The 16,805-nt window shown below is 41.3% G+C and overlaps 1 protein-coding gene across 1 annotated transcript; it reads left to right on the plus strand.

Moving 5' to 3' along the window:
* The first annotated feature begins 12,921 nt into the window (after nucleotides 1-12,921).
* LOC145791414 (uncharacterized) lies at nucleotides 12,922-13,377 on the plus strand. Its single transcript, XM_082871771.1, has one exon. The coding sequence runs from the start codon at nucleotides 12,922-12,924 to the stop codon at nucleotides 13,375-13,377; it is 456 nt and encodes a 151-aa protein (XP_082727897.1).
* The last annotated feature ends 3,428 nt before the right edge of the window (nucleotides 13,378-16,805 follow it).

The following is a 16,805-nucleotide window of genomic DNA, read 5'->3' on the forward strand; positions in this document are numbered from 1 at the left end:
CACGGTTGTAATTCCAGAGGATGAATATAGTGTTGGTAATGAGTATTTTGTGTATACAGGGTTATCTAAATTGCTGTAGTTGGTTTCTCGATGCTCCTCAAAGGGATTTAGTCTTCTCGGATACAATACCCTACAGTTCGGACTCCCGTGATTCTGAATCTGGTTTCACAAGTGCAATGTGAAATAGAAAAACACAAATGAGAGTCCAAATCCAGGAAATCTTTGGAAATCGATTTACAATCAGAAATGCCAAAAATGGACTACATTGCCAGATTTTAGAGTTGCCACCTAAATATTTTTGAAAAATTTAGGAAACCTGTGACTCGTGTCAAAGGCCACTTGTCCGTCATAACCAAAGTGTCTTGTTTCGGGAACTTAGGTATAAGAAGGGAAGGTCATGAATTGAGCATCCCACTCACCCGATCAAATATCAACCTCTACTAATCATGATGTGAATCTTATGTACAATATATGCTCATGTTTTGATTATTATGCTAACTTTACTCTATGTGAGGCACACAAGTATAGACTAATTCACCTACTCTGGAATACTTTAATTTCATGTTTGTTTGAAAAGATTTTTGAATATGTGCTACTTGAAAAAACAAGCTCATATGTACATTGATCAAAATCATCCCAACTTAAGCGAGATAGCCTTTATCCATGTGCATTAAAGAGGTATATCAAATAAGCACTTAGCCTCACGGTAATATGCTTGACATGCCAACATAAACATACATGCAATATGCTAAAGCAAAAACGCTCACCTAGTACTCAACCGAGGAAAGCCAAAATAGAGGACAAATAGTTAGAAAAATGCATGCTCTAATATGCAAGTGACTAATGCAACACATAAAAAAAATGCAACTATTGGGTTCAGCTTCTTAATATGTCATATGGATCAATTCGAGACATATGGTAGCATATGTATTCAAGTAAGTAGGAAATGACAACAATGTTGAACCGAATCCTATGCATGCAAAAATGGATATTTTACACATGGTAATGATATGAAACCAAAACATGATACTACGTGCAACCATTGTAAGCAAGTAAATAAAAGGGAGAAAAAACGGGGGTTGGAAGACATACACAATATTACAAGTGTGAGACAATATTACAAGTTTGCCCTCACACGAAAGGGTCCAAATGAATGTTCGAATGTTGAACAACTTATTACAACATCAAATTAACTAATTTAACTAGCCATTTACAAATTTGAACGAGTCTAATTAATTAATTACACATACTACTATCAAAGCATTAATTCAAGAACCACCAGAAACAAAGAGTCGAATATGCATGAATGTGAACATCCTCCCAGAAACCTCTTTGTTTTGCTGCCAGAAACTGTTCTGTTAGCAGTCATAAAATAATTCTATTTTTGCCCCAGCTTCTGCTCTGTTCTTCCATGAAAATGCCACTGCCTGCACAAAAGTGGGTGGTCGGCCGGCCTTTGAAAGTGGTCGGCCGTACAGGGAGGTGGCCATCGTTTTTAGGTACTGCCCTGTTGCCACAGAAATGAAACAGAGCAAAAAAAAAGTGTTTCCTGGAGATGTTTATCTATTCTGCTTCTCCCTAACATGAAATTAGTCAAGGGAGGAGTAGAGTCGGTCCACAAATCATCAATTGTCGCAAGTTGTTGCATGATGATCTATGAACCGATAGGACAAAAGATCAATGAAATGAATGTAAAGGACCAATAACATCTCCTTCCTATCATGGAGTTACCTCAAAGAAAGGGGTGGACATTACTTCTTGAACCATTGAATGTCACTAAAGAGTATGCAATGAGTCAAGACGCAATTAGGTTCAATATAACATCCGATTGAACCCAACTTGATTTTATCACTTTTTTTTTAAACCTCTTTTACTCCAATTTTATTAGCCCTTTATGTTACCTTTCCATTCCTTATTTGTTTTTGTCCAAAAGTGATAACTACGTCCACTAAGTGCAAAAAGGGATAAAAAAATGTGTCCAACAAAAGGTTGTGCTTAGTATAAGAGAGAAGTAATGCCTTGGTAATGAACCTTCGAAGAGATTAAACCATTGAGCATGGAAAGTCTATTCCTCAAACTTTGAGCCGAAAACTAGTGTTGGATACAACCCTTAATCAAAGAAAGGAAGGAGAGTGTAAAGGTGATTATGCAAAGGTGATGATCACAAGTGTGAATATTGACACAAAAATAAAGAATGAAAAGCTATCAACTCAAACGCATTGGTGTCTAAGGCCTAAACCCCCAAATCCATGAGGACTTTACAACACCACAAGCATAATATTTAAGGCATAAATGAAATAAACAATTAAAACACCCCCAAAACAGCAAAAATAGTGCTGGAAAAAGCTAGGAAAAGTAAACCAAAAAAGGTGAAGAGAATAAAGCTAGCAAGCAAGCCTAAGGAAAGGTCACCAATCCCTCCACTTTTGGATCTTTAAATCACATGTTTTAGCCTTTGAAAACTCTTAAAATCAACAACTAAAAGCAAAGAAATAAGTGTGAAGAACAAGGATATAAGCTATGGAATAAGGCTCAAGAAAGGGTGGTTAACCGCTCCACCTTTGGTAGCTTTTAAATCACAAGTTTCAGCACTTGAAACCAGTCCAAAACAGTGTGTAAATAGCAAGAAAAAGAGAAGGAAAGAGTAGTGCAAGTAAGAGAGAAGATGGAAAAAGTTATACCTCTTGAAGAGAGGAAGTTCTTTGGTTCACAAACCACAAAGTGATCACCTTCAAGAGCTAAAATTTTAGCTCAATAATCTCAGCAAAAAAATTTGGTTTAGGAAGTATATGTATATTGCAAGATAGAGAGGGAGAGTGTTGGGCAAGTTTTGGGCACATGGAAAATTTTCTAATGTAAAACCATGAGAGATGGTCAAGTATTTATAGAAAAACAGGTTCCCTTGTTGGAAATATTTGTATTGAGCCAGCTAGTGCGATGCATGCACATAAGGTGACAGTTGGCAGCAAAAGATTGGCCTGCCAACCACATGTTGGCCAGCAGGCCTCTGAGTGGTCAGGCTAGAAAAAAATTAGGTTTTGGTCCAAAGGGGGTGCAAGGTTTTAGGTTTTGAAACTCAAAATCGAAGCTTCTTGTTGAAGAAATCGAACGTTTATACAGCGTAATATTTCATCATCGAGTGATCAACGTGAGGCGCCCAAGTCTTAAAGGCGGTCAAAAATGGGGTGTCTACAGTTGGCCCTCTTTGACAGAGCTCGAAGTTATGAAATGACGCAAGTGGATGCCAAAGTCTGAATACGACCCATTTTACAAGGCCGTAAGACTTAGGCAAGCAATTAAAATGTAAATGCAATTAGTTGAACTCGAAAGTTGCCTACGTATTCCTTTGCAAGGAATCAAACCAATGTAATTCATGGACAAGATGCAAATGATATGCACAAAGAATACAATTGAAAGCTGGACTTACACGCTGCGTGAAGCCAGTTATTTTGGAAAATCCATGATCATACAAGTCAATGCAATGAATAATTATAGGATGATAGCAGATGAATGAAAAGCTTAAAGCTTAAATCAAAACAAATCCAACCGTGCCTCACACAGACCGGGAGTAAGCAAATAATAGGTCCAAACACGTTTCACGTGAAAGAAGAAAAGATGGCGTAACCAACTTCAAAATAAAATCCTATGCGTTTCACGCGAAATAAAAGAGAGGCGATGCAACCAACAGGCAGAGCTCACCGCATTTCATACGGAGAGAGGGAAGGTTGTAACTGGGAAACAAGGGTGGTGTAATCAACATGTGTTTTAACCGGGTAACAAGGGGTGGTGTAACCAACATACGTATCTCTTTGTATTTCATACAAAGAGAGAGAAGGTTTTAACCGGGAAACGAAGGTTGGTGTAACCAACAAGCATATCTCTCTGTATTTCATACAAAGAGAGGGGAGGTTTTAACGAGAGAAGATACGAGACCAAACTACGTTTCACTCAGAGAGGAGGTGAGACAAAAGAATACAAGCCAAAACTACACTTTTCACTAAGAGGGGAAGGGGTACAAGCCAAATCACACTCGTGTGAAAAGGGTGGATAAAAAGAAAAGCATGATGCACACGGGTGCAACACTGCTATAATCGATATGAAGGGTGATGTGATGCATGTTCCATACAATGTAAGACAAAAGATGCACAAAAGCGGTGCTATTGAAAGCACCTCACAGGAGAGGTGACAGGGAACACCTGACTGTGCACAGGGATATGCCACCATATACGCTAAGATAGAAATTTCTCAAGATCACGTCTCACGTATCTCGAGGAGAGAAAATCACACGAGAATGTGTTTCACACGTCCCGAGGAAAGAAGACCACTCGGGAACGTGGTTCACACGTCCTGAGAAAAGAACGAGGGACAATGATCATAAACGCGCCTCAGCGTGAAAGGATAGTGTAGACACCCTATTTTTCACCGCTCTTAAGACTTGGGCGCCTCAAGTTGAACACTTGATGATGAAAAGTTACGTTGTACAAAACGTTTAATTACTTTAGCAAGAAGCTTCGGCTTTTGAGCTTCTAATCCCAACCTTACACCCCATTTTGATCAAAACTATTTTAGACCTTAAAACCCTTTTTTCAAAATATTTTCCAAATGTTTCTACGATGTTCCAAGGCTCGCATTTCATTTAAAACATTGTACCTTTTGGTAAACCGAGTAAGGACAAAGTGGAAATAAATGGAAGGGAGGTGAACTCTTTGAAAAATATTTAAAAACATCTTATTTATAGGTATGGAGTTAAAGGAAATAGGAGGAGATGGAAGAAAACTAGTTTAGGAAAAGGTTGGGCATTAAACCGTTAAGAAAGAATTGAGTAGTATTTACTAAATTAGGCATATCTCTTTGTACACTTAGAATAAGATGTGAGACCACCACCATTGAAAAGTAGACTTCTGGGGCTTCAATTAGACTCAAGAATCACCCAAAATCGAGTTCGTGTGAGGGAGATATGCCCATTTGAAGCTGGGCTTGAAAACAGATTTTTTCTGTAAGTAGGTGGCCGGCCATAGCCAATTTGTAATGCCCCGAAATAATTACAATAATCTAACCCAAGTACTAATAACATGTGATATGAATAAGACAAGGATCTTTCATTTATTAGAGTTCAGTTACAAAAGGGTAACACATACGATATACATTCATAAATGCCCTATCCCGAATCTACAACATGTGTTACTAATAATCAAAAGATGAAAGCTTGATAGATAATTAAATGCCCTAACGGCTTACATCTTTCCAAGCCATTCCTTGGTTACAAAAAAATGAGTCTAACTCAATACAGTTTAAGCCCGTGGCTATACAATTAAATACAACAAAAATGAGCCCTTGCTCCAAATCTCTCCAGCTACTGCCTTGGTGGAGGCATCTCACCAATACCTGAAAATGGTTTTCCCCAATAGGGTGAGCCAAAGCCCAGTAGAAACAATTTAAAACAATATATGAATTTTAACAAAGTTATAAACATGATGCATATATTTCAATACTCAATTGCAAAAATCATTTATAACTTTCTTTCCAAAACCACGCTACATCAAATATTATATCACAATTCATTCCATATCAATTCTTTTCATTTCATTTCATATCTCCTCAATTCATGAGTCAAATTCATTATTATCCGGACAACCCAACTGAGACTACATCTCTGTGGTTTTCTTATCACGCAACCAGTTCACACAACCACTTCAATTTTTCATTTTACGAAAATTTCGTCTGTGGTATTGGCACCAATGTATATGCGCGGTTTTTGGGACCTTCACCCTGGACACTCCGGCCAACTTAATTTAATGGAGTCCATCCCCTATCTCCTCCCAAACATGAAGTACATCCCCTTTCTCCTCCCAACAACATACATATACAATGTATTTAAAACATAGTCATATTCAATGACAACCAATAAGGGATTAGTTTCAATTTACCTAATCCTCATACAATTTCTACAACAATCATGGCTATCTGTAGACACCCCATTTTTGACCATCCTCAAGACTTGGACATCATCGCTTGGGCACTCGATGATCATGATTGCATGTGCTCGTTTTGAGTGCTCGAAGCCCTCGGTGGAGTGCCCTGCCTTTGAGCCTTAAAACCTTGTCCATTTTGTGCCTTATTTTGGACCAAAACATTGGTGTTTCATGCTTGAAGCTTCTGGTGACCTATCGGCCACCACCATAGGTTGTCGGCCATGTATCTTGGTTGTCTACCATTGGTGTGGCCGTTCGGTTACTAGTGGTGGCCTGTTGGCTGCTGGTGGCGGCTGACGGCCAACAGTGTGTTTTGCAGATATTTTTGTGCCACCTATGCCAACTGTTTGCACAGATGCATGCATCTTCACACACGTGGAGGGTTGGATCTCCTTGTATGGAATTTATGTTTTCTATATATAGGTGACCTCCTCCCTCATTTTTGAGGGTTAGAAAATTTGGAACCAAAAATATCTCTCTCTCTCTCTCTCTCTCTCTCTCTTGCAATTTTGTGTGTACTTGCTTACAAGTCCTTGACTTTTGCATATACTTCCTTAACCAAAATTGATCACCTTTTAGCTGAGGTCCCTTGAAGCCTTCTTGGAGCATTAGAAGGTGGTTTTGGCTAGAATTTGTGCCTAAATTTGATTTTTGCTTCAAGAGGTATAACACTTGTCTTTCAAACTTGTTTTGCATATTTGTGTTTCCATCTATTCCTACTATTTTTGGGGTGTTTTTGAGCTATAAAAAAATTCTATTTTTCGGGGCTGAAATTGGTGTTTTAGGCCATTAAAGGTTAGGGGGGTGTCTTACCCTTCTTTATTCCTTGCTTCTAAGGATTTTTCACCTTTGTTTCCCACCTGCAAACGATCTTTTTTTGGGCCTTTAAACACTAAATTTCAGAGTATTTTCAGTGATAAAAATCAAGTTTTGAAGTCCAAGGGGGGTGTTAGCCTCCCCTCCCCTCCTTGTGTCTTGTTTACTAGTCTAGTTAGCTCTATATGTTAGCATATTTTTCTAATCATTTCTAGCTTAATTCCAGCATGTTTTAGGCTTTATTTTAGACTGTTCTAACTCTGTTTTGGTCTGTTTGTTGCATTTGAGTCTTGTTTTGCATGCTTCTAGTGTAATAGTCCTCATAAACTTGATGTTTTATGTCTTAGACATCACTTATTTGAGTTGGTAGCACTTATTTTGGGCTTTTCATGCTTCATTTTATCACTAATAACCTCTGCAATCCCCCTCTTTTCTTGGCTTTTTTTATTTTTATTTTTCTTTGAAAGTGGTTTCAAGTCATTTGTTTGCCCAAGTATGAAATTGAGGTTTCATACTTAATGGTTTAATCCCTTTGGGGTTAATTACCAATGGTATTATGCTTCTTTCATACCGAATGCAACTTGTGTTTTGAGCCCTCTTTCCATTAGAGGACTTCAATTCATCATTGGACTCAATTTTCTAAAGAATGATTGGTAAACTAAAATGAGTAATTAAAAGTTGCAACTAAAATTGTACAAGATAAGTTTTGGTTGTGTTTTTGATGTGTTCAAATCGGACGTTCATTCGAACATAAGGAAAATTGGTGCATTTCATACTCAAAGTGATGAAATGTGATAAGTTTCCTAGGTCACCATTGCCCTTGATCATGCATGATAGGGTGAAGGTTCTAAGTTTTGATTATGCATTTATTGAACTTGTACAACTTGGTTCTTTGGCCATCATGCAATGAAATTGCTTGATTGATGGCTTAAGGACCAAGAGTATCACTCCTTTGAGCTTGTTTTGATGATAAGGATGGTATACAATATAAACAAACTTTGAGAAATACACTGTTCTGCTCTATCTGCTCTCTGTTACAGCAAGGAAGTCCAAACCAGCAGTGGCCAACAACCACCACCAGTATCCGAGTGGCCACCATCAGTAGCCGACCGGCCACCATTGTTGGCCGATCGACCATCAGCCATGGCCGACCAGCCCCCCTGTCGGCCACCAATGAAAATTGAGCAATGTGTTGGTAAGGTGAAGCAGAGCTGTTCTGGAAGTGGATGGCAGTGTTAGTGTTCAACCGTGCAAACAGAGGCATTCAGAAGCAAACAGTGACTTTCAGGTGGAAACCGCATTCATGCATGAGTCCTTCATCATTACTTGGGATCCGTGTTGTAATAGAGTAGTTTTATGTTTAAACTAGTGGCTTTTGTAAATTAATTAGTTAGAATAGCTAAGTCATTTTGTATTGTAGTTATAATTAGTTAGCTAGAATAGTTAATTAATTCAGTTAATAATAATTAGTTAGCTAGCGCAGTTAATTAGTTAGTTAATTAATTTGTTGTAATTATTAATTAGCTTAGAATAGTTAGTTAAATTATTCAAGTTTTGTAATAATTAGTTAAGTAGTTTAGCTTAGCTAGTTTATTCATTCAGACTCTCCTTCATGAGAGCGTGATGTAATAACGTGTATGTCTTCCAACCTCACGTCTTTTTCCCTTTTATTTAACTGTTTTTGATGGTTAGATTAGGGACATGTTTTAATTAGCATACCCTATGCTTGTATCCATTCATCTTGTATTGCATGCACCGAGGCTCGACGCATCATTCAAACTGCATTGTCATTTCAATACTTCTTTAAGTATGTGCTTAAAACGTATGCTATCAAAATTGTCTCATGTGCCATATTAGTAGCCGAACCTATTAATTGCATATCGCATGCGTTGCATTAGCCATCTTGTATAGTTAGGAATCATGCATATTTTCCTAACTCTTTTTGTTTTATCTTAGCTTGGAGTACTAGGTAAGTTATTTTTTAGTGCTTTAGCATACTTGCATGAGTGTGAGTGATTGCCACGACTAACATGCTTGCCATGAGGCTAAGTGTTATCTATTAAATTGTTTGAAATGCCTGTGGATGAAGGCTTGTTTCTTGGATTGGAATGATTCAATGAATATACGTTTTTAAGCCCACTTTGTAGTGGCAAATTCACGAACTTTAAGCCCACTTGAGATGGCAAAATTCAAACCCTTTTCAAAAAACAAACATGAAATTAAATTGTTCCAATTTGAGCAAACTAGTCTATACTTGGATGTGCGCATCACATAGTAAGGTTAGATTAATAACCGGAACAAGAGCATATAATGTTGATAAAAATCATATCATGATTAGTAGAGGTCGATCTTTGATCGGGCGAGCGAGGGTGCTCAAATGTATTCATGACCATCCCCTCTCGTACCTAAGTTCCCGAGCTGAGGCAACTTTAGTGATGACAGACACGTGGCCTTTGCCACGAGTCATGGGTTTCCTAAATTTCCCCCAAAAAATATTTAGATGGCGACTCTGTATCTAGCAAAGCAGTCCAATTTTGGCATTTTTGATTCAAAATCAATGTTCCAAACGATTTGCCGGATTTGGACTCTTTGGTGTTTATCAATTTCACATTGCACTTGTGAGATTATACTTAGAACCGCGGGAGTCCGAACTGTAGGGCTTCTTTCAAACCTTCCAAAAAGGGGGGCAAAAAAGTCGAGCTATAGTTTCTAGCGACTCTGCTGGGGAATTTTAGAGAACTTGACTTGAAACTCATGATATGTTATTTTATCTACATTTATATGTTTCTTTGCATTGCATTTGCATTGGTGTGCCTAAGTCACTGTGTTTTCCATCTGTTATTCCTTAAAGCTTTGCCGGAGGCTTGCCCAAAAGGCTTGCGAAAAGGCTGACCGGTTGCAGGCTCTGCCACGATGGGAACACAACCCTTGGATCTGGACTTCCGTTGTACCGTTTGATTCTCCTTTCACTTCTCGGTGTTAGGTGTGAGAGGTATATTAGGTAGTCTTGCTAAGGTACCCTTTTTGACCAATCGATCTAATTGCATATCGAAAGCCATAGAGACTGTTCCAAATTAGGACATGATGCTTACCCGAATGCAGGAATTGAGTGAAATCGCTTGTTGTGCATAGTGAAACCCTAGTTCCTGACGAAACTAGGACAGGATAACCCTACCCCCATCATAGGGGTGTTTTTGATCTCACTTGCTTGATATGTGCTTTTAGAGTGAAACTCTACAAGAACGTTCATATCAGTTGCAAGTTTGGGTATCAGTTTTTGGGGAGGCAAAATTCAATTTTGAGCATGGTTTTACAGCTTTGATTACATCGGTGCATTGATTAAAATCCGAGCTGAGGTGCTGTGTGGTTTTCGATTTTTATTTTCCTTTTTGCTTTATTTCTTTTTGCAAGGTAGTTTATGACGATTGCTTTGGACAGTTCAGTTACCCCTCAAGCACTCTGGACCCGTGTAAGGTGACTTTACAAATTTGGGGATCTTGTCAAGGGACAACTTGTGTTTGCTTCGCTCCCACCGGTTACTGGATGGAGGTGAGTTCAACATAATTCACCAGTCCAGCAGTCACCCTTTACTTCACCTACATCTAGTCAAGGGCAGTCTCCTACATCTTGGCCAACAAGTGATCATTTGCCTAGTCAGATGACCCAGTACCCTTCAGGTATGGAGGACTTGATTTGTTATCTCCAACAAACAGTTGAAACCATGCAGCAAGATGCTGTTCGCCAAGCTGAAGTCACAGCCCAGCAAGCCGAACTAATAAATAGGCTGCAGCAACAGCAACCATAGCCGGCAACGGCTTCTGCATCTCATGCACCTCCTCCTCTAATGGATATCCCAGCATTGGAATCACTGCTAATGCTCAGGCTGAGAATTAGGACATCCCTGTAGACCCCATTGCACCACAAGCCTCCTAGGAACCAATATACCAAACTGAGCCTCCATTCGAATTCAAAGTCTACCCAATTGTACTAAAGGTCAATAAGCTAGAAATTTTTTTCAAATGGGCATAGGGTGTGAATTGAGGATGGCTATACTGACTCGGCCGTAACATTGCCGGACCGGTTCAAGATGCCATATATCGACCGGTTCGATGGTTCTGGTGATCCTCTGGTCCATCTGTGGTTATTCTCAGACATCCTGTGGCCAATGGGCCTTACCAGACTACAGAAGCTATCGCTTTTCGACCGGACCTTGTTCGGTATAGCGGCTATCTAGTATGCAAAGTTGGAGGATTCAGTAAAGCGGAGCTGGAAGGAAATGGCTGAGGCCTTTATTGCACAATACTCCTATAACATGCAGATCGAGGTCACAACTCCTGATCTTAAGGCGACCTCTCAGGAGCCCAAGGAAGGCTTCTCAGACTTAGTGACAAGGTAGAGGGCCAAGGCGTTGATGATGGCTACCAGGCCATCCGAGATAGACCAAATATAGATAGTAGTCCGTAATCTATAAGGGAAATTACTGTAAAAGATGATCGTCTTACCGTTGTCCACGTTCTCTGAGCTCTATGAGGTAGGAGTCCAAATTGAGGATGCCATGAAGCAGGGATTGACCACTGATGCAAGAGAGCAGGTCAAGAGTCCCTTTGGGCACAATTCTAATGTTATTACCAGTGGTAGCACATCTGCACGACCTTCGGATGTGAGCATAGTCACCACCACAACCAAGATCGCTAATCCCTTCGCCAATACATCCAACATAACTCCACAAACCTTAAACAACCAAACCCGATCTCAGAGGGTTTTTACCCCACTCTACATGCCTTTATCCAAAGCCATGGGTGTGTTGATCAAAAAGGGACATCTTAAGCCACTAGAGCCTCGCCGTCTACACGATCCTCTCCCCCCGAAACACAACCCGACCAAATACTGTGCTTTTCACCAGCAGCACGGTCATGACACTGATCAATGTTATAGGCTACGTCATGGGATTCAAGATCTCATTGACAACAAGGTGATAGCACCACCTCAAAAACCCAATGTCACCACAAATCCTCTCCCACCCCATAACCAGGTTCCTTCACCCAGGCATATAAATCTTATCTATACACTGGCCATCCCCTATGACCCCAGTATATATATCACCCCTTCCCACCTACCCAAACCGACGTTGTTCATCCCTGAGAGCACGACCTTGTGCATGATGAATGCGTCTACACTCCAACCTGAACCCGTGGTGGTGACAGTGGTAGAAGGAGAAAGTTTGGCCTTGGTGGAGAATGTCAGTCCATTGCCTGAGTGCTTTGCGGCCTTGTCTGAGGGGATGTACAACCCATACTGCTATATTGTGCCAATCAATCAAGCCAAGCTAGAAGTGGTGTTTCCGACCCGGATAGAGGTCAGTGTAGTTCGAGAGGATGGCCCAAGTTAGGGACTGGATTATCTAGCTGAGTTAGAGGAAGACATAGACAATTTGTAGTTCTTTGATGAGCAAGATCAAGGGGACGTGCATATTGATTGGTTTGATCTGAATGGGTTGATAGACAATTCTAGGTGGTTAAGTGATGAACCCAATAGAGAGGAAGGAACTGAATCGAAGCTAGAGGAACAGAAAGCGGGGATCGCTGCAATGGTCGGAATGGCCAATGGAAAGGGTAAACTGCCAGAAAACTCTGGTGTGGAACAATCAGCTCAAGAATTGGGCATTGTAAGTACTGTACATACAGAGCAAGAAACCGCACTGAAGCAGTTTGAACAAGAAAGATGTGAAAACAACCAGAAAGCTGGAAAAGCCCAACACCCTGCAGGGGATGCTTGTGACGAGAAGATAACCCAAACAGAGCCGGACAACTGTTTGTCGGATGCTGAAGGAATCTGGTGGGGTGATGACGACCTACACTTAGCTCATACTGATGAGGATTGGGGTAAATACCTTCCCGACAACACCTCGTACATCGAAGATGTCGACCATATGATGAGAAGTGGCCGATATTTCAAACCAACGCATCTGGACCAACTTGAGGTATCCAGGAAGGATAAAGAAGTTGAGAAGTAAAATGAAAAACATTTGGAAGAAGAGGCTGTGCTGAAACAGTTGAAGAAGATCCAAGCTGATATTTCTATCTGGGGTCTGCTTATGGCTTCGCGAGTGCATAGACAGGTTGTACTGTCGGTGATGGACAAAGCTAAGTTATCCATCAACACTACCCCGAAACAACTGGTGGGGTTGGTCTTCCCGGGAGGCACTTCACCAACTCTAACCTTTTCTGATAAAGAATTGCCGCCGGAAGGCTCAACACATAACAATCCTCTGTACATATCAGTGGAGTGCAGAGAAAAATGGGTACCAGTGGTATTGGTCGACACCGGGTCAGCAATCAACGTCTGTCCATCCCGGACGGCTTATGCTATCGGCCTAAAACCAGTTGATTTTGTGCCTACAGTCCAAGTGATACGGGCGTATGACAATACCAGCAGAGAGGTGATGGGCACAGTACAGATTAGAGTTCAAGTGGGCCCAGCGCCGCAGGATGTTGAGTTCCACGTCCTGGACGTGCCGACCACTTTCAATCTATTACTAGGGAGGCCCTGGCTGCATCTTGTGAAAGCAGTCTCTTCTACCCTCCATTAAATGCTAAAATACCCCTATGGAAAAGGGGTGGCGATCGTCTTTGGGAATTCGTCCATACATCCTCCGCCAGAGGTAACTGCACCTGTGCTAAAAATTGTTCATGGTGAGGAGGATGTTTTCTTTTCTGGGTTTACCTTGGTCGAGGCCTGAGTAGTACAGAATATCATGGCTGTTGATGAGGGCTTGTATGTCAGCGCCTAATCAATCTATTTCATGAACAAGCTACAACATGTGCTCGGAATGGGATTGGGAAGGAGTGGCTGAAAGGGCATCACAACATTGGTTGATGTGCCCCATAATCTTCATGCCTTTGGTCTTAGCTATATTCCCACCAGAGAGGACTGTATTAGAAAAGGGAAGGAGATGGTAGGAAGAGCCAGAGCTAAGCAGACTGGGAAGCGCTATGAGCTTGTGCATAGACCGATTCAGGGAACTCTAAACGGCTATTTTGTTCGGGAAGGGGAGGACTTCCCATTTTGTGGCTTTCTTGAGCCTTGGTTGAATTCTAAGAAGCAGTGGGTTCCTGGATTCGAAATTTTCTTTGACTTGCAGTTGCAAGATGGTGATACAGAGGAAAAGGTGGAGCTAACTACTAAAGCTAGGAAAAGATGGAAGACAACTCGGACAACAACAAGCTCAGAATAGGGGCAACATTGGCATGTCTCCTTTCGGATCCTCCGATCGACTCAGAGAGCTTGCGGGATAACCTGACCGTTTCCATGATTGGGGACCAATCGGGTGTAAACCCTACTAGCAACATTCTGGATGCATCTGATGTACCCTCTCCCGTTTGGTAGCTGGAGGAGGGCTACTTGTCTAGTAGTTCTGAGTCGGGTAATGAGCCAGAATCTGATTCCATAGAGTCTGTGGAGTCGAAATCAGATTCCGGTTCTTCTGAGTCAGAGTCTAGTATTCCTCGGGGTGATAACCTGGATGCCAAGGTTTTGTCCAGGTCGTCATTTTCTTTTTCTTTTGAGTTGGTTGTAATTGATGAACTAGAAGAGCTGGACTTTGTGAATGAGAATGCCACTGCAAATTCTGAGTATTTCTCTGTGCCACTTGTTTATTGCATTGATCAGGACTTTCAAAATTTTAATGAAAACAATGAGGAAGGAATTCCTCTTGTTTTGAAAAATTTGATTAATTGAGAGGAGGAGAGGTTTGCAAAGTCCTATTCTGATGAAATCATTGCTATTAATGTGGGTATTAAGAATGATCTGCGTCTGGTCCAGATCGGGTCCACGTTGTCTTCAAAGGAGCACGAGCACTTAGTCGCTTTATTAAAAGATTTCAAAGATGTTTTCGCGTGGTCCTACGAAGGCATGCCCGGAATCGATCCTAAGATTGTACAGCACTAGATCCCTTTTGACTCGAGGCCCGACCTGTTAAGCAAAAATTGTGGAGAATTCGTCTGGATTGGGCATTGAAAATCAAGAAGGAGGTCACCAAGCAGATTGATGCAGGGTTATTGCTAGTATCTGAGTACCCAACTTGGTTGGCCGACGTCGTTCTAGGGTTGAAAAAGGATGGTAGAATCCGAGTATGTGCGGACTTTTGAGATTTGAATAAAGCCAGTCTAAAGGACGACTTCCCCCTGCCGCACATAGATGAGCTAGTGGACTTTACCGCATGTCATGCATTGCTCTCCTTCATATATGGGTTTTCTGGGTATAACCAGATTCTAATGGCGCTTGAGGATAGAGAGAAAAACTACATTTACTACGCCGTAGGGAACCTACTGCTATCAAGTGATGCCGTTTGGGCTGAAGAATGTCGGGACTACCTACCAAAGGGCTGCAACCACTATTCTACATGATATGATCCATAAAGAGGTCGAGGTGTACGTGGATGACATGATTGTCAAATCCAAAGAAAGAGAGGGCCACTACACCATCTTGGAAAAATTCTTCCAACGGATCAGAGAATACAGACTGAGGTTGAACCCACAAAAATGCACCTTCGGCGTAACGGCAGGAAAAATGCTGGGCTTTTTGATCACACAGAGGGGCATCGAGGTAGATCCTTCCAAAATCAAGGCCATCTTAGAAATGCCACAACCAAGGATTGAAAAGGAGGTGCGAGGCTTTCTAGGTAAAGTGCAATTCATAAGACAGTTTATGTCCAAATTAACCTTGACTTGTGAACCACTATTTGGTCTCCTGAAGAAAGGAAAGAAATTTCGATGGAATGATCGATGCCAATTCGCTTTTGAGCAGATCAAGCAATATCTTCAGAATCCACTAGTGTTGTCGCCGTCAGAGCTAGGGAAGCCTTTGATTCTGTATCTATCAGTCATCGACACAACTATGGGCTGCATGCTTGTGCAGGAATCCAAGGATAGGGTGGAGAAAGCCATCTATTACCCGAGCAAGAAAATACTGGAATACGAGACTCGTTACACGCCACTGGAGAAGGCTTGCTTAGCCTTGGTATGGGCTACCAGAAAGTTGAGTCACTACTTGTTAGCCCACTCTGTAATTCTGGTTTCAAGATTAGATCCCATCAAATATCTCTTTGAGAAACCAGCGCTTATGGGTAGTCTAGCCCGTTAGTTGCTTCTCCTCTCCGAATTTGATCTGAAGTATGTCACTCACAAGTCAGTCAAGGGGAGAGCTGTAGCAGAATTCCTAGCAAACCATTCAGTAGAAGGGGATGAAGCGGTGGAATACCTGTTCCCAGATGAAGCCATTCTGCAAGTCGAAGAGAAGACTTGGACGATGTACTTTGACGGAGCGTCTAACCAATATGGTTATGGGATAGGTGTGTTGCTGATAGCACCCGACAATTCCCATACACCATTAGCCTTCAAACTCCGGTTTAAGGTCTCCAACAATGATGCAGAGTATGAATCGTGTATTGCTGGTTTGGAAGCTGTCCTGGAATTAGGGCAAAAAGGTTGGATGTCATCGGGGACTCGAACCTAGTTGTTTCTCAAGAAAATGGTGACTGGAAAGTCAAGGAAGAAAAGATGAAGATCTACCATTAGACCTTGGATATTCTGATTCCTAGGTTTGGAAACTGACTTTCATGCATCTATTAAGAGAAAACAATAGGTTCGCTGATGCTTTATCAACTCTATCTTCTATGATAGACATCTCGTTGGGAGTCCGGATGCGTCCAATTATCATTGAGCAGAGGTACACGCCGGCCTATGAAACTATAGCCGCAATAGATGAAGTGCAAGACAAGAACCCTTGGTACTACGATATCTGGAACTTCTTGGAAAAGGAGATCTATCTACCAGGGGCGAATTCTAAAGACAAGAGAGGAATACGGTGAGTAGCCATCCAATTTATCATCTGCGGAGGTAAACTGTACAAACGAGGTCATTTGGCAATGCATAAGTTCTGTGTCAATGAAGAGGAATCAAAGCGCCTGATGGAGGCCATCCACGGATGAGAGTGCAGAGCGCACATGAATGGAGTGAT

The sequence above is a fragment of the Camellia sinensis genome, chromosome 5, assembly GCF_055761805.1.
Source record: "Camellia sinensis isolate YWXY chromosome 5, ASM5576180v1, whole genome shotgun sequence".
In the NCBI taxonomy this organism is placed as follows: Eukaryota; Viridiplantae; Streptophyta; class Magnoliopsida; order Ericales; family Theaceae; genus Camellia; species Camellia sinensis.